The following is a 23,910-nucleotide window of genomic DNA, read 5'->3' on the forward strand; positions in this document are numbered from 1 at the left end:
ATATGCCCCTCCAGAAAACGCCCAAAATCAACTCTTGATCTATCCCCCAGATCCCTCCGCTGCATCCAAATCCAAATCCCAATGCTCATGCTCCCTTTCCACCCACCCGCTGTAATTTACCTCGCTTTTCTCCCAGGTAGTCAAATCCCAAATTCCAAAGCCCAAAAGATTATTACCGCCAGCTCCGTATCGGGGACTTGTGTGTGTGAGGGAGCGGAATGCCAAAAAAGAACTTGCACTCAGCCAGGACTGCTTCAATTCCCGCTTTGGTCGTTCCACCTCTTCCACAACACAGTCCCGTAATGCAAAACAAACAAAGGAAATTAGTTAAGAAACCAACGCCGCTGAAAATCAAGATGCTGGTGTCATAAAGTCGTCGCTCTCAAAGACTGCTCCTTCTTCTCTCTACCGCGCAGTCCCAAACACCCGCCCAAACACTCCCCTCACGCCCTTCCCAGCCGGCGCACCCCGCCCCGACGCCTCCAAACTCCTTAGCTCCTCCGCGCTAATCTCATACGGCAACATCTGCCGCGACGCCGCCGCAGCCATCATGTACTGCTGCTGCTGCTGTTGCTTCATGCCACGACCGCCAGGGACATACATGGGATCCTTGGCCGGCACAACTGGGCGACCATAGGCATCTACCGCCATGTCGGTAGGCGAGTGGCAGACCACAGTGCCAGAAGCAGCGGCGTCGTCATAGACGTAGGGCTGGTACTGGGCGCTGGTGATGTCGGCTTCGCTGAGCGGGGTGGTAGCGCGGGAGGTGTTGGAGCCGGCGTAGGAAGAGCCGCTGGAGTAGAGGAGGCCCGGGGGTGAGACGTCGCGGCTGCTGCCGCGGGAGTGGGAGGAGGAGGTGGACGGGGTGTTGTTGTAGGCGACGGCCTGGCGGGAGCGGGAGCGGGAGGTGCCGCGGGAGGATGCTGGGGTTGGGTAGGCGTGGCGCTCGACAGATTGGTCGCGCGCGCTGACTGCGACGACGGCGGGTTGGGGTTGAGCGAGCGGCATCCACATGCGGGCTTCCTCTTCGCGCTCGCGCTGCAGGGCGAGGCGTTGGAGCATTTCTTGCTCTTGCTCCATCTGGGCGCGGACGCGGCGCTCGTAGCGACGCTGGACGCGCGGGCGGAGGGGTGCGAGGAAGTACTCAAGTTCCTCGTAGAGCTGCTTGTCAGTAATGCGGAGGTTCCACTCCAGGAGCTGGAGGAGCTGGCGCTCCATGAGGTTGACTTCGGTACGGCTGAAGCCGAAGTTGTAGACCTCGTCGGAGATCACGCTGTAGCTGGCCCAGTGCTTGTTCTTGGGGCTGCTGTCGTTGAGGTACTTGGCCGTGAGGATGAGGGTAGCCAGGAAGATGCGGTGGGTGGTGCATCGCAGGCCCTTGGCCATGGGCTGCAGACACGACTTGAGGCGCCGGAGGTAGACAAGAGAAGACATGAGGGTGGCTACTTGGACGTTGGAGGAATCCACAAGTTTCTCGATGAAGGTCTGGATGGAGGGTAGTGGTGTGTCGCCCTTTGCTGCCCTTGCTGAAGACCGGGATGTTGTTGGTGGGGCGGCATCATCGCACTGGATGACTTCGGCAGCGGCCTCTGCCAGGAAGCTGATCATGTCGTCGTCGACTCGTTGGTAGACAAACAACTCCAGAGCACCAGCGTTGAGCTCATCGAGCGAGAGTTGTCGTATCGTGTCCATCGTGTGAGGTTGTGTGTGAAGTTGTGAAGTTGTGATGTTGTGATGTAGTGTGGTGGTGTTGTGAGGTGATGTGATTATATGAGTGTCGGCAGTGTGAGTGTCGATGAGTTGGGGTGCCGATGTTGTTATGTGTATCGGTATCGTATAGGTACAGAGAGTAAAGTACCAGACTGACTCTCTCCTTGGCGGAATGTATAATAATAAAGAAAAGAGAGGGTCTCAAACGGCAATCGAGATGACGAGATGCCCCAAGAGTTATATGATGGCCCCGAAAACCGAAAAGGGGAAAACGGGTGGGGGGTGGGGACAACAAGAAGAAAAGATGTTCAGCAGGGGGTTGCTTCAACGACTGACGAGCTTACACGGCGGCGAAGCTCATGTGGACAATCGCCGGGAAGAATGCCGGGGTGGAGGCCGAATCGGCGGGCTCGGCAAAGTGGACAAGCACTGCAAGCAGTGACAAGAAAGGCTGAACGACAGCTGTTTGTTGCCAGTGTGGGTCCCCTGATGGGCGTCCTCTGCAGGCGGAGCGGGCAGACCCCGTTGATGCGTGTCTCAGTCTGTCAGTGGCTCTGGCAGTGAAAAAGCCGACGTGCACTGTCCACGAGGCTGAGCGACGGGACTGGCGTTCCAGGGGGCGGTCACCCAGGCGGACAAGGGTTGAGCAGCACAGGGGTTGCGCGGACAATCTGGCAGTGTTGGGGTGGCCCGCGGTATCGGTCGCCGGTCGGGCTGCACGATCAGCGAGTCCAGGCTTTTTTGGCGAAAGTCGCTGGTCTTAACGGCAGCAGCGCCAAGAAACGTGCTGGTCCAATGAGCGATGAGAGAACCGTCGCACCTGACGGACAACTCCGGCCGAGGGTGGAAATGCTTCCGAAGAAGGTAACTGGGCGAAAGCGAACCGTGGAAGACGGGGAACCTGGAAAAAAACAGGAACAAAAAGGTTTTGTCTTTTCCCTTTCCAAAGGCGATGAGTCGCTCGAGTTCTTGAAGGTCCGTCGCAAGACAAGACAAGCAGCAAGAACCTGGTTTGTGCTTTTCGTCTCCACACCACGTTGGGGACGGGAGAGGGGATGCCAAGAGTCTGGAAAGCGACAGCTGGTCTGGGCTAGTGACAGTGGCGATCTCGGAAAAGTGGGTCTGGATGTGTTCCGTCTGTGGTGACGCGGATTCACAGGCCAAGATAGGTGGCTCAGAGCAGCGAACGCGAGGATCTCAGAGTGATTCACACTCAAAAAGGCCGGAAGATGACTCGGGCGAGTTGCAAAGTTGCGGAGCCGGTCGTGTTTCGAACACAAAGGGGCGGCCTGGGCTTGAAGTTGTAATTAAACACCGGCGATACGATCCCGGGGGGATCGCGGACAGGATCGACTGTCGATTCGGATACGAGTCAGTGCCAAAACTGGGGACTAGCGGAGATGCCAGGTCCAGATCGTCACGGAAAGTCGTGGGGGATGAGAGTCGGGATCGGTCAACGACGCCGAGACAAATTAAGGTTACAGCGATGAGCTGTTGTAGAAGGTCCGAGCCAGCGGATGGCGAAAAGTTGCCGTTGAAGGAGAGGAGGGCGGAGGAAGAGGGCGGAGTGCACGAAGGAGAGCCGGCGCTGCCGTGAATTATCGCGATGCTGCAATATGTCGAGTATTTTCAGTCCGGCCTTTGAGGGTTCCGGGCGAGTTTAATATGGCAGCACGATGCAAGTCCGCGGTAAAGCAGGCCAGGGGGTTGCGGGACTCTCAGTCGCGCGCCAAAGTCACAGGCGCTGGCTTGCGCCGTTTGGAGAAGCCCGGCGCGTTCGAGGAGTCGCCCAGTGTAACTTGTTTGTCGTCGACGGGCAAATGATTCGCTGTCCTGTGACAGCGGCAAACCTGGGGCGAAGCGTAGTGGGGCACCTACCGGGCGACGGCTGGACAGGTCGCACGGGTAAAAAAAGCGTTGGTGATGGGCCGATGGCTGGGAAGAATGTCGTCTGTCCAATGGTCCAATGAGGTGAGTCGAGCAGGCCAGATCTTGCAGAACTGGAAACGAGCACCGCAATCCCAAACAATCGAATTCTCTTGGACCCTACACGTGTAGTCGTTGGCGGTGAGTCGTTCTTGGGTCTCGACGTAGGGTAAAATGTGGGTTTGGTGGAGCAGTCGAGATAGTCGAGATACGATCCAGAAGCTATGAGGTGAAGCTCGTGAATGAAGAGATACGGGCTGTGGCTAAAGGGATAGGTAGGTAGGAAGGGCGCTCAGGACGAAGCTGCAGAATGGCGAGAAGGGAACTCTCGGGGAGAAGTGCAAGACACTCGAAATCGGGGCGGTCGGTCAAATTTTGTTGAATTTGCCCCTTTCCCGTCCACGGCACGCTGACCACTTTCTTGATCGGGGGTCCGGTGTAAGTGTGTCAGAGATTGACTGGAGCACGGAATATCAACCCAAGGTGGAAGGCTTTTCCCGTGCGTGGCACGCGGTATCTTTCCAAGAAACATTCGCAAACACTTTGGTACACTAGTGCAATTCTGGGCGTCGTCTGTACCGCCTCCGAAAATTGGGGGGTCACACCTCAAAAGCATCTGGTGTTTTCAGATCGCCGTGACCTCCCCGCATGGGGTTACATTCGACGTGGCCATCGCCAGTTCACTCAGGCACCACCCCTCGTCCGACTATCTCCCAAGCCGAGCCATTAGACATCAATACCTACAAAGTAGGCCCGAGATCGCAGACCGCATATTCCCTTTTACGCCCTGATTATTTGAATGGGCATCGATTCGCATTTCGGGCCCAATGCAGCCCATCCAAGGGGTGCATAACATAAATTGATGAATGGCTCGGAAGTCTGCATGCGAGAATTTGCAAGTGCCAGCGATTCAACACCCCCACATCGCGATTGGTCGATTGCGATCCTAGCGTTCAGGCTTGAAACAAACGAGGGGGTCCTCTCCTGGCAAATGCGGCTCACCTCCCAAACGGGATTGTCGAAGGCTTGCCATTGTTAAGGAGTCGAATCAAGCGACAGGAGCGACTAATGCATTTCCATAGGTAGGTCTACTGGAGCCGAAGGTCCCCTCCGTCCACGTGGCGGCTGAGGGAATGTGTATTGCTCACGGGGGACGAAAGGACAGCCGCATGACTTTGGCTCCATACCTGGGAAATAAGCTATGCGGCCACATGGACTCAGAACAAAGCAGCATTTCAGACCTTTTTGTTGGGCAGTTAGTTGAGAGCTTGCAATCTGCTTCTACTCCCCGCTCCATGAGGAAATTCAGGGACTCTCCGCACGTTCCCCTTCGAGCTCGTGCCCCTGCAGTACCCCTGAAAGTTGATGCCAAGACCTCCCGAGTTCCCAACGTCCACATGGCTATGAAACAAAACGAACCTCCATAAACAGCAGGGAAACGAGTCTCTCAAACGGTCGGTTGGATCAGTGTATGTTTAGCTTCCTTGATGTTCACTGAAAAAGCCCTCTTGTCCGCCAATACCGTGCGGCACGGATGGCCCAAAGTTTCGACCCCGTGAAATGGAAACAACAGTTATAATGACCAGACGGTAAGGTATCACAAACGCAACCCCACATCACATGCTGGAGAAGTGTGACAGACGCAGGGACCGCACGCCATCAGACGACAACGAAGGGCTTAACAGAAGCAACTTAATGTTGGTTCCGGCTACTGGAGGGTCGAAGCAAAAGAAACCACCGCCAAAAAGCAACGTGATCACCGAGTCGGCCGCCATGCGACAGGCCATACCTTTGACGCGCTCAATACCTCATTCGGGTCCGTCCTGCCGCTTCAAATTTGTTGCGCCGACGTTGTACGATGTAAGTCAAGGGTTCAAAGTACGGGGTTGGACAACGCCAAGCCGCACTTCATTCGCATCATTGAAACATCCTCGACAGAGCAACACAGCTGCTTGTTTCAACTCCCCCCAGCTGGTCTGGTACCGCGCAACAAGCCAGAAACATGGACGGCTCAGTCTCGGAGGTTCGGTTATCAAAAACGAGACTTTTTTTTCTCTCTCTCTTCGCGACCTCGCTGTTTGCGTCGCAACGAAAGGCGGTGTCGGTATTTGGGCGGCAACACCCCGAGAAAAGCGCATCTTCGGCCCCCTGAATTGTGCATCTAAGTGTAAAAGCGACCGGTCGGCGAGCTGCAGGAGCGAAGGGTCGGTCTCAAGCGGTGTGAGTGAGCAAACGACATTTTGGGAATAACCTTTAAAAGACCCCGCGCCGCTATCCTGCACCCGAAGAGACGGCGCAGGGGAAAAAGGTTAAAACGAAAAAAAAAAACTTCATCCATCACACCATCCCGAACACGCCCGACACACCGCCCATTCCTTCCCCAACGCACCGGGACCAAATTCTCGGGGGCCCGAAATCTTAGGAGGCCACCCGCCGGCCGAGTCCGCGGAAAACTTGCTCCCCGCATCCATTCCAGATCCGGCCAAGCGGCCGAACCAACGACAAGCAGCCCTGTGGCCAGCCCGCCGGGACCCGTGATTGGGCCTGCTGGCTGCATGTCTTGGACAAAACCTTGCTTCGCAAGCCAATGGGTGTGCAGGCAGGGGGCTGAGCTGAGTCTCGAATTGGTCGGATCGAACGGGCGGAGGGGATTGTCTTTCTTCTTTGGGGGCCGAGGGTTGTTCAAGGGAGACCGAGAGAGAAAGCGACTTGACGTCCCGCCCACTTCGCGACAATTGAATTCGCGAGATGGTGTTGTCCGCGACGGCATGTCCGTCGCCGATGCAGCCGAGCCACTCTCCTTCTGCGCGTTACAGGGGCAACTTCAAGTGGTTGTGTCCACTGCTTGGAACCTCGGTTGCGGAATTTGCCAGCAAGTTGAGTCTTGGCAACTTACCTTCAGTGGCTGCGTTAACAGTTTTAGCAGTAAAATATGCACGTGACTGTTAAGCGACCACCCTTGGGCTTGGCAAGGTTTTGCCGGTGGCTGAGAGCTACGTCATCTCAGCCAGTTGCTTCCACAACAACATGCTTCCAAATCACGATTTCCTTCAGCCACAACCAAGAAGCTGGAACGGCCGCGCAAGCTAATTTTCTGTCAGCGGCGATCGTTCTAACAACGGCGAAATTATGTCACCTCCCGGTTGGCTTTGCTCGTCGCTAACGCAGTTCGGGCTACGAGACAATGGGTCACGTCTCGCATTCCATTCCAGCGCATCAATCAACATTGAGTCCGTCTCATCATAGTATCCGTACGGCCAAGTCGCCTTTGTCGCCCCTCCTTTTCGGCAATTACCCGTTCCCGTGCCAGACGGGTCAGACCCTGTGGTCTCGCCGCAATGGCCGGGTCATCAGATGGCGATGAAAGATTGGCCCGGCCAGCCAGCACGGCCGCAAAAATTCGGGAACCGAATGACAATTCCAATTCAATTCATACTCTTCGTGCCAAACTCTAATCCGGAATATTTCCAAAATGGGGGCCAAGCGGCTATCTCAAACAAGACCACAAGTCGGCCTCGACCATTCAGCAGATCCTTCCCTTCATCGTCGTTGCAAAAATAAAGTTACAGGACCCTGCAGCCACGCACGCAACCGATTGCACTGCCCGCCGGCTCTCCTGAGTAAGTGCCCTGTCATCCGCCCGACTGAAACCGGATCCCTGGGTGCATTCAACGGTCGGGCGGCTGCAAAAGTGCGAGAGAGCAAGTGAGCTACTCAGAAGTCCAGCAAAGCACTCGTCGTTGCCGCCGGGTTGCAAACATAGAAGCAACACAGCGGCTCGCCCAGCGCTTAGCATCCTCCCTTGTGACGGAGTCCGGCCGGTCAAGGTCCCGCGCCGCCAAACTGCATGCCCCAGAATTTAAGCTCTTGGCCCCAGCTGTGTTCCTATTGGCTGATCTAAACGCACAACCGCGCGCTGCTAAATTTGACCATCTTCCGTCTTGTGATTGGCCGGTGATGAGATCCAGCGCGCGCCAAATTTTCTCCGATCCCTGCTACCCTAGTCCTGGTGGGATTTATTTTACATTCTCATGGGCTTCCCCTCGGTTGTCCCACAACCCGAATGCAAGCACCCGATTGTGCCGGTGCGCTGTGCCGGCAGTTTGCAGGCTTTAAAACCAGAAGCTTCCCTGCTATAGCGGATAGTCGCAGCTTTGCGGCTGCTAGGGCGAATAGAAGATCGGGCTAGTGTGATTGTGCGACGGCTCAGCCCTGCGGAGTTGAAACAGCATAACGTCTGGCGGACTTTGCATGCGGTTAGCTGAAATAGAACATACCTGCACTTGACTCAGTTTGAGAACCCCAGTTTGCACTGGCTTTGGTGCTCGGTCCCGGATATATCGCCAGCCCGAACGTTGGTCCTTGTTGGATTCCATGATTCCATCCCAACGGGCCAGTAGCTCGTCTTTAAAATGGGGGCCACAACGCCCTACAACAGCCGATGGGAGGCGGTCAGCGGCACAGATCTTAAAATCTGGGGTCCAAGAAGCAAACGCTCTCCCCAATGTGAGCCCTGAGTTGAACCAACAACGTTCTGGAAATATCCTCACAACTGATGGGTTGGCCCTATTGGGTCCGTTTGACCCAGGCGTCCCATCCAACAGCTAAACATATCTCCCTCCTTGTGACTAACCAATGCTCTGCAGTGAGCCTTTTCGCCAGAATAGCAATTGTTTCCCCCAATAACTGCCCCAACGGCATCAACAGCCTCACAAACAATGGGAGTACACTCCCAACAGGGTCTAGAATATCGTCTCTCAGGAAGCCCACGTGTCAGTCACGCCACAACACCCGCCTCACCGTCAACCATACGGCCGGAAGATACCAAGAACACAACCAACACCAACGCGCGCACAAGAATCATGCGCAAATACCACGTTCAAGCCCGCCGCGCCGCGCGCCAACTTCCGCCCGCTCACTCTCAAGCAAGCTTTCTGCACGCTCCCGATAACCGCGACCCCCAATCCCCAACCGCCTCAACTCCGCTACCTACCGCCTCACCGTACTTTCAGCCCCCCTCCCAGAAACATCACAATGCCTCTTGCCAAACCCCGCCCTCACACCTCACACACCGGTCCCAACCCAAAACGCATGGCTTGCTTCGTTGCTTCGTTGTTTGCTTGCTCACTTGCTTTACCTCCGAAATACCCGTTCCCCTCCGAGCAACAGCACTTTCCCCGTTACACAAACCCACCCGCCCAGCTTCCGTGCCTCTCCCAACCGCCCCCATCGCTACCTACATACCGTACCCAATCCTCTCCAAACAGTCTAAGTCCACGTGGACTTTTTTTCTCTGTTGTACACCCACCCAGCTTTGACTTGCCCCCTCTCCATCTTGCCTACTTCCCTGGGTTGATATTGTCTACATGTGTGCCGCGGGCTTGCGGACCGGTACCGAGCTGGACCGCGATTGTGCGTCGGGACATGATGTTTTGGATGTTTTGTTGAACCCTTCGCGAAACCCGAGACGAGCGGTGTTATCTTGCACTGTGTCGATGTTCTCCCTCGCTGATCCAGAGGTTAAAGCGGTGTTCGCGAGGTCGTTGTTGGGGTTGAAACAGCCGGCAACATGCTGTTTGGTTGTCAAGAGAGGATTAGAGAAGAGTGGGGGTGTGTCGTAGAGAAGGGGTTGAGATAGTGATCTTGTTTAACTGTATTGTAGACGCTGAGTACTGGCAACGGTGTAGGGGGATGTACATTGAGAGCTGCTTCGATGTAATGTAGTCGATGCCTTGGTAAAGCTAGATCGGTCTGGCTAGGTACCCAAAACAAGAACCTTTCGAGCTGTGGGTATGATCACTTGCGATATTTTTCAACGTGTGAAGTGTAGATATTTTTTTAAAAAAAAAATATAAAGAAAAGAAACCAAAAAGCTCACTGCCCAATTTCGCTCCTGAGGTTGTGGACAGCTACGAAAATTCCGAAGAATTTTACTATGGTGCTCCCACCGTGAGTCGAACTCACGAAGGGGAGAAGCGGGCACGCCCGGTGCTGCCCGCACCCCCCCCCAAATGGGCCATCCGCGGTCCGGGCAGGCATTTGCCGGATGGGGGGGCTGTTGGAAGGAGGTGCGAAGGGAGTCGTTATAAAGGGCTGTGGGGGATTTGGGCGGGGGAGGGAAGGTAGGTACACGGGTATGAACAAGACAGAGCGGGCAGGTAATTTCGGTTATTGAAGCTGGCTGTTTCTAGTTTTATCTGAACGACGAAACAAGATATGGTAGTAGTTTACAGCACCCAATCGCCATATAAAGATTACAATATCTCGCTGAGGCAGGGATGATAACCTAGTAGGGTCTTGAACCAAGTCCTTTATAGAGGCACTCAATCCTGTCTATGTCTGGGAAAGAGGTTAGGAAGCAGTGTTCCGTTTGGCCAGATCTTGGATAGTGCCTGCTTGGTCGGCGCCGATCTATTTTGTATAATACATTCGGTTGTGAGATGTACTCTGGCGGCCAGCATGACACTAGAAGCCCAGACGTGCCTGTACAAAAAAAGACTGGCCTTTGCTGTGTCATCGGAAGGGACGGGTAAGCCCAGCTGCTGACGATCTTGTCGAGTAACTTGGGTATTTCATATACCAATAGCGCGGTATGCGTTTCCCTCATCGTGTATTCCATTTCCCTTACGTAACTTGAGACTCGTTGAGTATTCTGGGAGTAGCTCCTTACTCGACACAGACAGCCGATGACAGACTGTAACGTTAGTTTAGAGATGCAAACGTCAATGGCCCGGTCCAGAGTAGGTAGTGAGCATTCTGAGCTCATCGTGAGCTCGGGAAAAGCGAAGCTGTGGCCAGACAGGAGCTAACCAGGTGTTCGTCCGGGGCAATACCCAAGTAGGTACGCACCGCAACTGCTGCATCATCCAACACATGAAGTCCAGCGGTTGCTGCAGATTATATAACGCTTACCCTCCGGAGTTAGCACCGGCTTCTGTTTGGTGGGGGGATTTGTTTCACTCCTCTCTATGTTGATCCCAAGGCTCATTTCAACTCGGAGAGTCCCAGGGTTCTTGCCTCTTCCCTCGTCATTCTCTCGGCGCCGTCCTAATACCTCCCTACGTAAGGGGATTGTAAACAATGAAACTAGACCGACGCTGGTGTCAGATCTCAGGTTCGTCGAGGCCAAATAAAGTAACCCTGAACTAGGCCGATGTTAGTATCGAATATCAGGTTCGTCGAGAGCAAATAAAGCAGCCCCGAAATTGTAAAAGACAGCCAAGTAAAATGGGGTCAAGTACTATCATTAAGTGTGACAGAACATCCGAGGGGCAGTAACTCGGTTGTCGGAGGCAATCCTGCCAAATTCTCACCCTTATCGAGTCACCATTCCGGTGGGATCACTCAAGCACTCGACACATCCAGCGTCCAAGCTCCATCTACAACCATCACAGCAAGAGTCAAGCCCCCAATTCAGGAAGCAATTCATCAATTCCCGTACCCCTAGCTAGACCTATTTCTCGCTACTCCATACATACATCAGTCGTGCCATGAAAAGAAAAATAATCATGAGAAAGAAAAAACAAAAAGCTCGAAAGACAAAAGAAAAAAAAAGAAGAATACCAGCCACTTTCTCACCTCAAACAACAACAGGCCAGAACGGAATGGGGGAAAGGGACTGCCATATTTGCCAGGTTATCATCTACCACGCAGCAGAAATAGCACTAGCAATGGATGCCCTCCTGAGACCTTAAGTCCCGACTGTCCTTCCCACCGGGGGAAAGGTTCCCACTCCTCAGAAAAAGCGGCATAACTTCCTTCCTTCCTGCCAATATCTATCCCCAGGAAATATCCCATTCCGTTTCTGATAACAGCACCGCCCTAGTCCCGCGCAGAAAGAACCATAAAATGTTCCCAGGAATTCCATTCCCTCCAGCTAACGCCATGATAAAAGGCCCTGCATAGCGAGAAATAACCCCGATAGCCGAATCGTATCCTGAACGCAAGGCGTTATGATATGCAGCAGGTGGCGATAAGTCGGTTGCTAAAATACCGGCACGTAAAGGGCGAGGGAGGATCATGATCACCCGCTGGGCGCTGCGGTCCTGCTGGAGAGGCAGTCTGGTCGGTTAGTTACCCAGCACAGGGGCCGCACGCCGGCGAGGCGGCAGATAAACGGGCTGAGCACCATTGGTCGCCTGCTGCCGCGCCTAGTGGTAGCCGCTGCCATGGTACTGCGAGCGCGGGTTGGTGTTGTTGGGCTCGGGGTTCTCAAAGTACGGGTGATTGCAGGCCTGCTTGGCAGAGATGCGGCCGGCGGGGTCATAGACGAGCATCATCTCGAGGAGGTCGAGGCCGGCGTCGTCGAGGTTGCTGCAGAGCGCGGCGGTCTGGTCGCGAGCCCACTTGGGGAAGGACGCCTTGAAGTCCGGGTAGCTGCTAACGCCCGGCCAGACGTCTTCCGTGGGTGTGCCCAGGAGACTGGGGAGAGAGAGTGATGGTTAACGAACGGCCTGGGGTGACTAAAACGTAGGGATTGAGAGCAGGGTAATACGTACCGGAAGATCTTGAAGATTTCGTCAATCTCGGAATCGCCCGGGAAGAGCGGCTTGCGAGTGCACATCTCGGCAAAGATGCACCCAACTGACCACATGTCCACCCCGGTCGAATACTGGCGGCCACCGAGCAGAATCTCCGGGGCGCGGTACCAAAGGGTAACAACCTCGTGGGTGTAAGTACGCAGAGGGACACCAAACGCGCGGGCCAGACCGAAATCCGCCAACTTCAGGTTGCCTTCGCGGTCGATGAGCAAGTTCTGCGGCTTGAGATCGCGATGCAGGATGCGGTGGCTATGGCAATAGCGCACGCCGGCGCAGAGCTGGCCCATGAACTTCTTGATCATGCCCTCGCCGAGACCCAGGCCGTGCAGCTGCGCACCGGTGCCCTCGGGCAGGGCCTTGCCGCGGCCACCCTCGCTGACGGGAAGGGCCTCCATGTACTTCTTCAGGTCGAGGTCGAGAAACTCAAAGACAAGGTAGAGCTTGTGCCCGTCGGCGTGGACGATGTTAAAGAGACGCACGATGGTCGGGTCACGCATCTCCTTGAGCAGTGAGATCTCGCGGATGGCGGTCGAGGGGACGCCCTCATCTTCTTGCTCGAGGCGGATTTTCTTGAGGGCGACGATACGGCCGCCATTGTTCAGGTCGCGGGCCTTGTAAACCACACCGTAGGTGCCTATCATGAAGAGAAAAATGTTAGTAGGGTTTGGGGGGATTGAATGGAAAAGGGATAGATAGTCATACCTTCACCGACCTTCTCGAGTTTCTGGTATTGATCCATGGGCATCGTCTGTCGCAGCGATATGTTTCGAAAATTGACAAGTCGGCCGGTCGGCTAGATTACACCTTGATACGCAGCGGCCGGGGTGTAAGGGGGAAAAAAAGTCGCGGTCGATCAGGTCCGGTGGTAGTTCAAGGTGGGGGTGTTTCGAGGCCGGGGTGCGTTGGCAACAGGGCTGAAAACGAGGGGCAGCCAGGGACGGATAAAATAACCAGCGCCTGAGGGTCGAGGAAAGGAAAGAAAGTTGGGAAGGAATGGAGATCGGTAAACGAACGAGGGCAAAAAGGTCGTCGAAAAAGGCACCCCGGTCGTAGAATGTCACTTACTGGTCGTTAAATCGTGGGCCGTGTGTGGCCAAAATCGCCAGGTCGTGATGCGCTGGGCTCGGAAGGGAAGGTTTCGGGGGAGCTGCAGCTGTCAAGTTTCGGGAAGGTCAACAAATGGAATTGGTTGCCGTGTCACTGGTCCACGCGAAGCGCGTCCGTGTTGCTCCAAGCCCCGCGTGGCGCGGGCCCACTTTATTTTCAGCGGTGCGTGCCGCGTGGGCGGTCCGCGGCAGCTGTCGGTTTTGGCGGGGGCATGAGTCAACCCCGCTGTAAGTTGGACTTCATGCGAGAAAGTGAAATTTGAGATTTGAACAAGTCAACTCTGTATCTTACAGCTCACATTGTCGCTTATAATACCACGAATATCTCGAGTAATCTCAATATTTACACAATCTAGGAATTAGATTTTTTTCTTAATTATATCCCCGTCCCGCTTTTGTCCGCAAATCCACGATGACAGTCGACATCAAACATCTCGACGCTCATGAGCAACCGTCGGATGAGCTGCGGGCCAGGTGGAAGGCTTTTTCACGGACGGAACCCAAGGATCTGCGGGAAGAGGACATCGACGATCTCCAGAACCCAAGAAGCGCCGCAGAGTTTTGCACAGCCGGTACTATCCCCGTCGACACCTTAAACAGGTCATTCCGGCATATCTGCTCCGAAGCAACCCCTGAGTTCCAGGCCACGGAGGACGCACAAATATACTACCATCCTCTCCTTCCAGGTATGTATCCAACCCCCCCCCCCTACGAAGATACGAAGATAACAAACCCCCCATCACTAACAACCCCAGGCCTCTTCATCATCCCCTCTCTCGTCCCCCCCTCGGTCCAACGAAACCTCCTCAACCACCTCGTCCACCGCGACCTCAGCAACCCCGTCCACCAAACCAACCTCCACCTCCACTACGACCTCCCCTACCCAACACCCCTCTCCCAACCCAACCCCTCCTCGTTCTCGTCTTCCTTCTTCACCTACCCCCCAACAACCCCAGCCCCCACCTTCACCCCCAAAGACCCAACCATCCACAAGCCCCTCACCATCAAACAAGTCCTCGAGCGCCGCCTCCACTGGGTCACCTTAGGCGGGCAATACGACTGGACCAATCGCGTCTACCCAGACGCCTCCTCCTCTTCTTCCACAGCCGACGGCGACGACGCTCACCCCTTCCTGCCCCGTTTCCCAGGCGACGTAGCCGGGTTCTTGCAGACGCTGTTTCCTGCTACGGAGGCGCAGGCGGCGATTGTGAATTTTTATACGCCGGGGGACACGATGATGATGCATCGGGATGTGTCAGAGGAGACGGATAAGGGGTTGGTGAGTGTTAGTTTGGGGTGTGAGGGGTTGTTTATGATTGCTCCGAATAAGGAGGAGGGGGGGGGTGAAGGTGGGAGTGGGGGGGTTACTACTGGGAATGGGGATGGGAGTGGGATTGGGAAAGGGAAAGAGTTTCTGCTGTTGCGGTTGAGGTCTGGGGATGCGATCTACATGACGGGAGAGTCGAGGTTTGCGTGGCATGGAGTCCCTAAGGTGTTGAAGGGGACGTGTCCTGCGTATTTGGAAGATTGGCCGGCGGAAAAGGGGCAGTTTGAGGAGTGGAGGGGGTGGATGCGGAATAAGAGGATTAATCTGAATGTTAGGCAGATGAGGGATTAGGAAGGGGGGCTGCGTTGGTGAGGTCGGGATATATCCGAACGAGTAAGTACATGGAGAAGTTACTTGAAGCGATGGCAGAACTGATCAGGCCGTACATGTAGATATTTTCTCGACACCCACCTCACAACACCACCGCCATGACTCCCACAACCAGCAGGATCAACCCCGACATGCGCACTGTAACAGCCCCCGCACCGCTCGGCCTGTCGTTGTTACTACCGCTCCCCGAGCTTCCAGAGCTTCCTGAGCTGCCCGAGCTGCCCGAGCTGCCCGAGCTGCCCGAGCTACCGGAGCTACCGGAGCTACTCGAATCAGCGGCGCACCTGCCGCTTCCAACGCAGTAGGAGCCAGCCTCGCAGTAGCCGGTGCTACAGCAGTCACCGTCTTCGGGCATGCAGCTAGTGACAGGTTAGCGCGTGAATCAGGGTGAGAGATGGGGATCAAAAGACGGAAACGCACGCGCCATGGCAGAGCACTTCGCCTGCATCGCAGTCTCCAATCCCACCGCCGCACGTCTTCCCGTTCTATGGCCCAGGCAATGGATGATCAGTCCCACCGTCAACGTTTCCAAGCGTGTGATTCTTCACGAGGGGCTAACATACCGGGCAGCAGCCGCCGTCAGCCATGCAGTATAAGCCCGGTTTGCAAAATGTGTGCCGGCCCAGGCTGTCTTCCAGATTAGCATGCAGTCGCATAGTCTCACAGGCGATAACACCGAGGCAAATGGCACTTACTATTCGCAGCACTCACTTCCCCGGTCCATACACCCCGTGCCGCATGATTCTTCATAGGAATAGCAACCCGAGCTGCGGAGGATCGCCGGGTTGGGCGACACCTTGATGTCGATGTCGACGGCCCTGATGGCCAGGCTGCCCAGGAGGCGGGGGGTGGTGGTTTCGGAGACGCTCATTTCGGCGGTTGTTACTCTCGCCGAGAGTAGAAGAAGCGATGGATGTGTTTCCTTAACGAAACGAGGACAAAGTCAAGAGAACAAGGTCAAAAAGCCTAAGTCAAGAGGGTAAAAGCAAGAGCTAGATGTCCCTTCTGAGAAGATAGGCATAACATCCAAGGAGGAAACAATTCGAGGACATCTCCCGTCTTTATGCCTCACTCCCAAAGAAAGCCTTCCCACCAATTCAAGCCCAACCCACCCAAGCCCTTCCTGCGTCCAACGTCGATCAGAGAGAAAAAAAAACACCCCCCAACTCCCACAATCCACAATCCCCTCTCAACCCCTATTCCCTCCCATCAACACGGGCCATGCGGCTCAGCTAGACCATGCCCTAGCCTCAATTCCAATGCTCGCAGAGCTTGGCATATGCAGTTCAACACACCAGGCTCGCCCGGCCAGTGAAGGAAGCATGGAAGCCTGACTGTTTCCCTGATGGTCACACCGGCAGCTGCAGCTCTATCAAATCGAATCGCGTTGCGTCACCGGGCAAGGCTCGCAGCGCATGCCGCTTTGGGGCTCAGCTCCCTAAGTTGTCAACAACATCTCGTAGGATTTGGCAGGCCAGGCAACTAAATTGCTGCAGAGAAATGTGTTGTTGTCCGACGAAATTGACTACGTGGGGTAGTTTGTTAAGCTTTTCGGCATGACACAGCGGGATGAATCTTGTTGGGACGTTTGTGCTTGGCTCGGTAGATAGAGATAGAGTTTAAGATCGTGTGGGGAAGGTATAAGAGTTATGGATCAAGGGTTTGGTTACGCTTAATTACCTGGTATATGGGGAACTAGGTAGGAGACCTTCAACCCGACTTGAGTTGCCCATCGCTGCCTCTCCTGAGCGTTGGATAGAAACTATTTGCTTAACCATATGTTTAACGGTGCTAGCTGACTCTCTGGATTTTCGGTACATTTTCAACATCGGGGACAGTCCTCTGTGCAGAGTAAAGTGTCCGGCTTCAAGCGCGATTTTGGGAATGCAGCCATATTTTTGGCACAGAACGATTTACAGCCTTTAAGTAACACAACCCAACCGATCGGGAAGAGATCAACGGCATGAATGAGGGGGGAGAAGCTAGGAAATTCCCTCTCGACAGCCTCGGAGAGTGTTGCCTATTCGAGCGGTTCAGCTCCAGAGCCTTGTTGTTGACCGGACGTGATAGACCGTAAAAAGCTGCACTTCTGCACTTACCCCTGTATCATATGCATTCATATGCATGAATTTCCAACCGCAGGAAAGAGGCTGCATGGTATGCACGTGGTCGGCCGGGTGACTCAGTCATAAGGACCATAACTACTTGACCACTTTGGTGACCGGTGCCGGTATGACGGTTGCTTTTCACATTTCAACCTTCTCTCTGACTTCTTGTTGACGTTCCATTTTGTAACATTTCCAAAATCTGGATTTTGTGGCTACAGGAAAGGACTGGTATCTCGAACGCAACAAGCAAAAACAACACAAAAAAAGACAAAAAACCACCCAGCCATGAGGGAGTATCCCCAAATCTCTTCCCCGCGTCCAATCATCATTAACCTTTCACCCCCAACCCAAAACACCGTTAACCTGTCCAAAAAACAACATAGTCACTAGCCCCCCTCCTCCCTCAGCTTGAGAACCCCCCGGGCCGGATTCATCCTCCCCTCAGCCTGAAGGCCCCCCCTTGACCCAAGAACCCCCCGCCTGGGCCCGAGTGAGTGACGCATCATCGCGAGACCAAAAAGGCATCACTGCCTCGAAACCCAATACCCCACCGCCCCCGCAACAGCAACAACCAACCCCCTCGAAACGGCGCCGCCGGCACTCCCACTAGCACTGTTGCTGAAGCACTGATCACCGGTGCCGCAGTAGAAGTCGGGCGGGCAGAAACGGTTGGCACCGCAGCAGTCGGCGCCTTCGGGGACGCAGCTTCTGAATGTTAGTGATGGATTTACTTCAGTAAAGGGAGGGACGGGAGAACTCACGCGTCGTGGCAGACTTTTTGGCCTGCCTCGCAGCTTGTTGCTACGCCGGTGCAGGTTTGGCCTTTCTGGCTAGGAGTCAGCGGGTTGTGCATACATCTCTGGGAGGGAGGATGAGGTAACTCCGGTCTGGGGGTTTCTTGAGGAGAGAAAGAAAGGGAAGGGAGAAAAAAAAAACGTACCGGGCAACAGCCGCCATCCTTGGTGCAGACATCTCCCGACTCACAGTACGTGGAGCTTTTGGCCTTGGTATCAGCATCAACCGCCTCTCAAAGTATCGACTCATCCGGCTCATCTGGGGGAGAAAGAAAGGTCAGGCAGGCAAACTTACCCACCGCAACACGTCGCGTTGTTGGGCATGTACCCCCCGCCACAGGATACCGCATCACCACCAGAGGTATCGCGGGTGAAGAGAGTGGCCGGGTTGGGCGAGATGTCGTCGGAGGATGCGACGGCTGCTACGGCCACGCTGCTTAGGAGCGCTTGTGCGGTGAGCGCGGTGACTTGCATATTGGTGGTGGTTGTTGTTGGGGATGTTGTTTGGGAATTTGAGGTTTCGCGTTGAATGGAGCGAGTGTTGGTGGATGGTTTAAAATGGTGTAAAAGGTGGGTGGAGTTTCTGGGTTTCTCGATATCGCCGTCGCGTTTGTCGTCTGACCGCTGAGTAAGTGCACGTTGAGGGAGTACACATCAAGTGAGTGCAGTGGAACAGCGCGATCTTGTACTGGAGATTTGCTGGTTCCGGGATGAGATGAAGAAGTGAATCAAACCCCGGAATCTGCTGGATCCATGACCGAGAATTAAAGACAAAGAGCACTAGGAGCCCTCCCAGCGCAGCGCCAAAAAGATCAGTCACCCAACATCAAAGAACGAACGAACATTTGGCCAACACCAAAAACATCGAACAAGCCAAACCCATAAAGAAGACCGCCCCAACACGCCCTCCCGCCGGGCAGATGACCCCCCTCTTAACCCACACTCACACACTGTATCCCCAAGCGAGGGCCAGGCGGTATCCTTCTCAATTGGGTGCCACGGAAAAATAACGTTCCAACCAATTTTAAAACCCCCGTAAGCAATCCATCCATCCCGATCCATCCTCGCACTCCTCCCGCAGCTGGCCCCCAATCCCTTCCAGCGCTAACCTTCGCGAATGTTCTTGGCACATCCAGCGCTGCACTGCACGGTAGGGCAGACTTGACACTCGGGACTGGATGAAATACGGGACCCCCCCCCCCCCAAAGCCCCATCCCTCTTTTTTCGTCCCTCGCAGGACGCAGAACGAAACCCACTGAACCATTGGTCAGTGGTCCTGTACCGTTACAGCACATGACCTTTTCCGGCTGCACTGCATTGCAGGAGTTTACTATGGATACTGCAGATGGCTCAACCGTGCAGTTCAACCGCCCCACTGATGGTCGAAACCCACAGCACCTTCGCCAAGCCTTTGTTCCATGTCCCACTGCGTCCATAGACCTGTTTGCGCACATGGCACAGCATCACACAACATCATAAAACCGCCCGCCCGAAGCGAGAAAGCGAGGCCGTTCCTGGCCGGCTGTCAAGGCTGTTCAGCCCCATCCAACAGCCCCAGAATTTCAAACACCTTTTCGTCAGTTGGTTGGGTCGCTGCACCCGGTCGGTCGGTAGGGACGGCAGCCAAGTGGAAACTCTGGGACAAAGAATGAACCGCCCACCTAGCCCGGCCCGGTCGGCTGGAGGACAGACCTAACCGACCGACCAGAGTCAGCCTTGACGGTCCGTTAGGTCCTGATAGGTTCCCTGCCCGCCGATCGGATCCATGGAGTCTGCTGCGTTCCTCTCGCTTATCTTGGCAAAATGGCAGGGGTTAAACCAAGTCAGCAAATGGTTGTGCGACCCGACTGGTTGGGAGGGAGTGTTTCGGGCCAACACAGCCGAATTTGTTCAACTTGTTATTTTTTGATGTTTTGTGGTACAGAGTATGGTTGTCAGTTCAAGCATTGACAACCGCCTTGGCCCAGCGAGGATAAAAGCGGCAGCCCTCCCGGTCGCCCTGCTGGTCGCCCTCCCAGACTCCAGTGACTTACTTCCCAGTCGGAGGCCTATTTCGCAGCGGAAGTCGGCATGAAGTTTTGGAGCAAGGTAAGGAAGAAGCGAGGATCGGGTGGGATGCGAGGATGTGTCAATCCAAGGCTCATTCAGCCTTGTGTTATGCACTCCACAAAACATCCAAAATAGGGACGACAGCATCAAATCAACCTCACGGTTCACGGCTTTTTACTGCAACGTATAACAGGGGTATCAGGGATCCCCGCGGTCAATATTTCCCACAGTTAATATTCCTCACGGCCAACACATCAATGCACCCACTGCACCCACTGCACCCACTGCACCCACTGCACCCAGTCAGTCAGTCAGTCCTCTGTGCAATGCAAACATGTTCATCGAACTTGGTTACTTTGTGAGCGACTGAATCGGTTCAATTCCCGGTATCCCAGCCACTGTACAGTACTGTACCAGTCTGCCAGCGAGCTAAACTCAACTAACACAGTTAAAACGAATTGCGTTCTGCTAAGGTAGCTGGCCTTCCACTTGGGCGAGGGCTTCACCAGCTACTGAATAAAACGCCCTACCAATCTGCCGAGTTGATGCATCCAGTCTGCCGAGTTGATGCAGTACCCGTGGACCTGTCTCGTTCGGATTCGACGACCACGGAAAAACAAGGACACAGTTCCAACCCACGTGCCTTCATCATCATATACCCCCTCCCAATCTAAACCGAACCGCTCGCTCATGAACCTTAAAAAAAAATAAAAATCAAATAAAAATTCACAAACAAGAAACAAAAACCCCCAAAAATTACGCCCGCTCCCAAGCCTCCAAAAAACCCCTCCGTCTCAACACCCCCATCCCCCCATGCCTTCCCACCAACCCCCAAAACACCCTCTCCCTCTCCCTCTCCCCCATCTCCCCCCCATCCCCCCCTCTAAACCCCCTTCCCCCCTTCACCACCTCCTCCAACACCACCCTATCCACCTTCCCATCCGTGCCTCCATATACCGCCTGTAAATCCCTCATAACCCCCTTCACCCAAGGTGCAATCCCCTTCAGCGCCGTGTCGTCTGCGGCCGTCCATACCCCACGCAAGTTGGGGGGAATGCCGTCGCCGCGGGAGAGGCTGGCGAGGACGGTAGCGGTGCGGGTGGGGTTGTGCGAGCAGGTTGTGGCGTGGATGGCGCGGATTATGAGGGGGTCGGGATACTGGCCGCGGAAGTGGGTGAGGATGGGGGTGGGGTCGATTAGGGTTTTGGGGGTGGTCTTGGAGTTGGTTGGGGTTGGGGTTGAGGTTGAGGTTGATGTTGATCTGTGGGGTTGTTGTTGTTGTTGTTGTTGTTGTTGCATGATGGGGTTGCGGGCGGTGGAAGTGGAAGTGGAAGTGGAAGTGGAAGTGGTGAGGGCCGGTTGTTTCCCCTTGTCGGGCTTCGACGTCGTCGGCCATGGAAGAGCTCGGCGCGGCGGGGCAGGCCGCACAGGGACGTTAGCGACTGGTTCGAAGCCGTCGCTTGACTCGGGCTCGTCGTCCGCTGTGCCGATTGGTAGACGAGGCTGACGAGGCAGAGGTCGGGCGGTCGACGACGTGCCGTTAAGGTTTAGAGTATTCCGTGGCGGGATCCCGTTTCGAGTTGGGACCTGCGCAGGAAACGTCGCTTCACTACTTTCCAGCCGTAATTGTTGCGAAGGCGTGACGACGGCATCTTCGGATTCGCTAAGGATCTGCGTGTCAAATACGATCCGCGGCGTCACCGGCTGGCCGTTATGTGTGCGCCGTGTCGGGGTTTGTAGACTTCCAGCCGCTGGGGCCGGGGCCGTTGCTGTTCGTTGTGTTTCTTGCCCTCGTACTGCTGGGGTCTCGGGGATCTCGACAGTCGGGTCGTACCGCGCCCGTTTTCGCATCGAGCTGTTCATGGGCGTGTCTGACCCTCTGACTCTTTTGAGCGCGGCAAGCGGGGGAGACGAGATGAAGTCGTCTTCGGAAGTAGCCGCTTCGATGGCGATTTGTGCGTGGGCTTCCTCTTGTGTTGCGTGTGCCTCTCCAAGCAGTTCTTCCTCTGCTTCTCCCTCTGCATAGCCCTCTTCGTCCTCTTCATAACCTTCCTCCTCCTCCTCACCCTCCTCCTCTTCATCATCATCATCAGCCCCCTCATCCTCCATCTCAAACCGCCTCAAATACACCTCCAACTCCAACAAATACCTCTCAAACCCCTCCCTCAACCTCACCGGCATATGCGGCTCCCGCACCCAATCAAACCCCATCTCCTCCGCAATCACCTCCCAGTTCCGTGCCGCATGCTCCTGACTACCACCACCACCGTTGTCCCCATCTCCCGCTCCCGCCCTCGCACAGCGCCACAGATCCCAGACATTCACAGCATGCTGGCCGATCTGCACCCACGGCGAGGGCTTGACGTTGTACGCGGCGTTGAGCTGGTTGTAGCAGAGCCAGAACTCGGCTTCGGTCGTGGCCATTTGGGTTTGTTTGGGGGCTGATGGTGAGGGTGGGGCTGGGTTGTCCTGCTCGTTTTTCTCATCCTGCTCGTCCTGTTCGTCCGGCTCCGACTCATCAAGCCCCCAGAACTCAGCATCCCCCCCGGGGAGGAGGAAATCCTCCTTCTCATGATCCCAAAGCTGGTCTAGTTCGCGGTTCCCGCCTAGACTCTTCTCGGGCGCCGTGAACCACGCGGTATCCTGTGGCTCGCCATCTTCATCGCCCTTTTCGTCTTTTTCGCCCCTTTCGTCTTTTTCGTCGTTGGAGTCGTTCTCCTCTCCGAGACCGTCAAGGGCCCGGCGTACCATGAACCCCACGGCGCGGGCCTGGAACTGGGTGATGGATTCTAGGCCTTGGTTCCATGTTTTTCGTGTTTGGTAGGCACGCCATGCGGCTTGGATTTGTCGGGCGGCTACGATTTGGCGTTTTCGTTGCTCGAGTTCGCGGAATCGGTCGCCTATTGAGGTTGGTGGTTTGCGCGTGGCTGGTACTGGTGTGGGGGCGTGTGGTGTTGAAGCTTTTGGGGTGCGAGATCGTGGTGATCGGGTTGGTGATGTGCGTGTTTGTGGTGTGTCCGCGCGTGGTGTGTGGGTAGATGGTGCCTTGGCTGGTGTGTGGGTAGATGGTGCCTTGGCTTGTGGAGGATCTGCTGGTCTTGCAGGCCGTTCTGATACTTGAGGCGTCGCGGTCCGGGGCGTCTCCGATCCAGGCCTTGGCTTCTTGACCTCCACACTCGCAGACGCAGCAGGCGACACACGCGCTGGTGTTGGCGCTGCCCGATATGAACGAACATCCGCAGGGTCAACAAGCGACCGCGCTGTAGGTGGTGGTAACTCAGCCAAGACACCGGGCAGCTGGTCCGCGGGCAGCCTAGCCAAGGCGATCGACTTGGACCGCCACGAGTGCCAGGTGTGGTCGGGGTACTACACGGCTGTCAGCGAGGAATATTGAACAGTAAAATCCATTTCTGTCCAGGGACTCACCAGTGCCTCCAGCTTCTGGTAGACCAAGTTTCCCGAGGCCCCCAGATCCAGGCCGGCATTGCGTAACCAGGTGACGAGGATCTGCTCCTCGAGCTTGGTGAAGGGCACCCTGATGGCGCGACGTGTCCCGGTCGAAGCCGTGTCATTGGCTTTGTGGATGAGGTAGTCGGAAATGTCGATGAGCTCACCTGCGTCCACCGACTGGGTGATGTACTGCCACGAGACGGAGCCCGCCGGGGAGTCTTTCCGCACGTGGTCGGCAATCAGGACATCGGCTATTTTTTCTAGTTTTACCACCGTGCCGCCGTTATTCTGCAGCCAGGTCAGAGGTTTGAACGAGAGAACAGGAATAAGAGAACAAGACTAAGAGAACAAAGAGAACAGTAAACAGGAACTCACCTTGATTTTCTCGACGATCAAATTCCGTTGGGGCACCCGCAGATGCACCCAGAATTTGGTCCCATTAAACAAGGCACCGTCACCGTTTCCGTTCACCCCATCGTACACAATGGGGGCCACCATAGCGACACGCCGTACCGTTGCGCCGAGGTTTTAACCCTAACCCTGGGTACATAACCGGATAGCGCGATGGAA

General features: G+C 55.3%; 6 protein-coding genes across 6 annotated transcripts; 1 reads left to right on the top strand and 5 right to left on the bottom strand.

The window, feature by feature from the left end:
- Positions 1–405: 405 nt before the first annotated feature.
- On the bottom strand, positions 406–1,692 carry C8A04DRAFT_24637 (uncharacterized protein; the record flags this gene model as incomplete). The annotated part of the gene is made up of 1 exon (XM_062779244.1): positions 406–1,692. One exon carries the CDS (start codon positions 1,690–1,692, stop codon positions 406–408), a length of 1,287 nt encoding a protein of 428 aa, XP_062640765.1.
- A 10,094-nt stretch (positions 1,693–11,786) lies between these two features.
- On the bottom strand, positions 11,787–12,915 carry C8A04DRAFT_8987 (cell division control protein 2; the record flags this gene model as incomplete). Its single annotated transcript, XM_062785312.1, has 3 exons — positions 11,787–12,057; positions 12,135–12,810; positions 12,879–12,915. The coding sequence occupies 3 exons, from the start codon at positions 12,913–12,915 to the stop codon at positions 11,787–11,789; spliced, it is 984 nt and encodes a 327-aa protein (XP_062640766.1).
- Positions 12,916–13,694: 779 nt separating this feature from the next.
- Positions 13,695–14,900, top strand: C8A04DRAFT_34114 (uncharacterized protein; the record flags this gene model as incomplete). The annotated part of the gene is made up of 2 exons (XM_062782718.1): positions 13,695–13,968; positions 14,038–14,900. The coding sequence occupies 2 exons, from the start codon at positions 13,695–13,697 to the stop codon at positions 14,898–14,900; spliced, it is 1,137 nt and encodes a 378-aa protein (XP_062640767.1).
- Positions 14,901–15,021: 121 nt separating this feature from the next.
- C8A04DRAFT_24641 (uncharacterized protein) lies at positions 15,022–15,810 on the bottom strand (the record flags this gene model as incomplete). The annotated part of the gene is made up of 4 exons (XM_062779245.1): positions 15,022–15,298; positions 15,360–15,424; positions 15,499–15,566; positions 15,651–15,810. 4 exons carry the CDS (start codon positions 15,808–15,810, stop codon positions 15,022–15,024), a joined length of 570 nt encoding a protein of 189 aa, XP_062640768.1.
- A 1,761-nt stretch (positions 15,811–17,571) lies between these two features.
- Positions 17,572–18,315, bottom strand: C8A04DRAFT_24642 (uncharacterized protein; the record flags this gene model as incomplete). Its single annotated transcript, XM_062779246.1, has 4 exons — positions 17,572–17,752; positions 17,809–17,873; positions 17,988–18,042; positions 18,137–18,315. The coding sequence occupies 4 exons, from the start codon at positions 18,313–18,315 to the stop codon at positions 17,572–17,574; spliced, it is 480 nt and encodes a 159-aa protein (XP_062640769.1).
- Positions 18,316–20,646: 2,331 nt separating this feature from the next.
- Positions 20,647–23,838, bottom strand: C8A04DRAFT_24643 (uncharacterized protein; the record flags this gene model as incomplete). Its single annotated transcript, XM_062779247.1, has 3 exons — positions 20,647–23,256; positions 23,317–23,628; positions 23,716–23,838. The coding sequence occupies 3 exons, from the start codon at positions 23,836–23,838 to the stop codon at positions 20,647–20,649; spliced, it is 3,045 nt and encodes a 1,014-aa protein (XP_062640770.1).
- Between the last annotated feature and the right edge of the window lie 72 nt (positions 23,839–23,910).

The sequence above is a fragment of the Dichotomopilus funicola genome, assembly GCF_033296635.1.
Source record: "Dichotomopilus funicola strain CBS 141.50 unplaced genomic scaffold C8A04scaffold_3, whole genome shotgun sequence".
NCBI classification, from domain to species: domain Eukaryota; kingdom Fungi; phylum Ascomycota; class Sordariomycetes; order Sordariales; family Chaetomiaceae; genus Dichotomopilus; species Dichotomopilus funicola.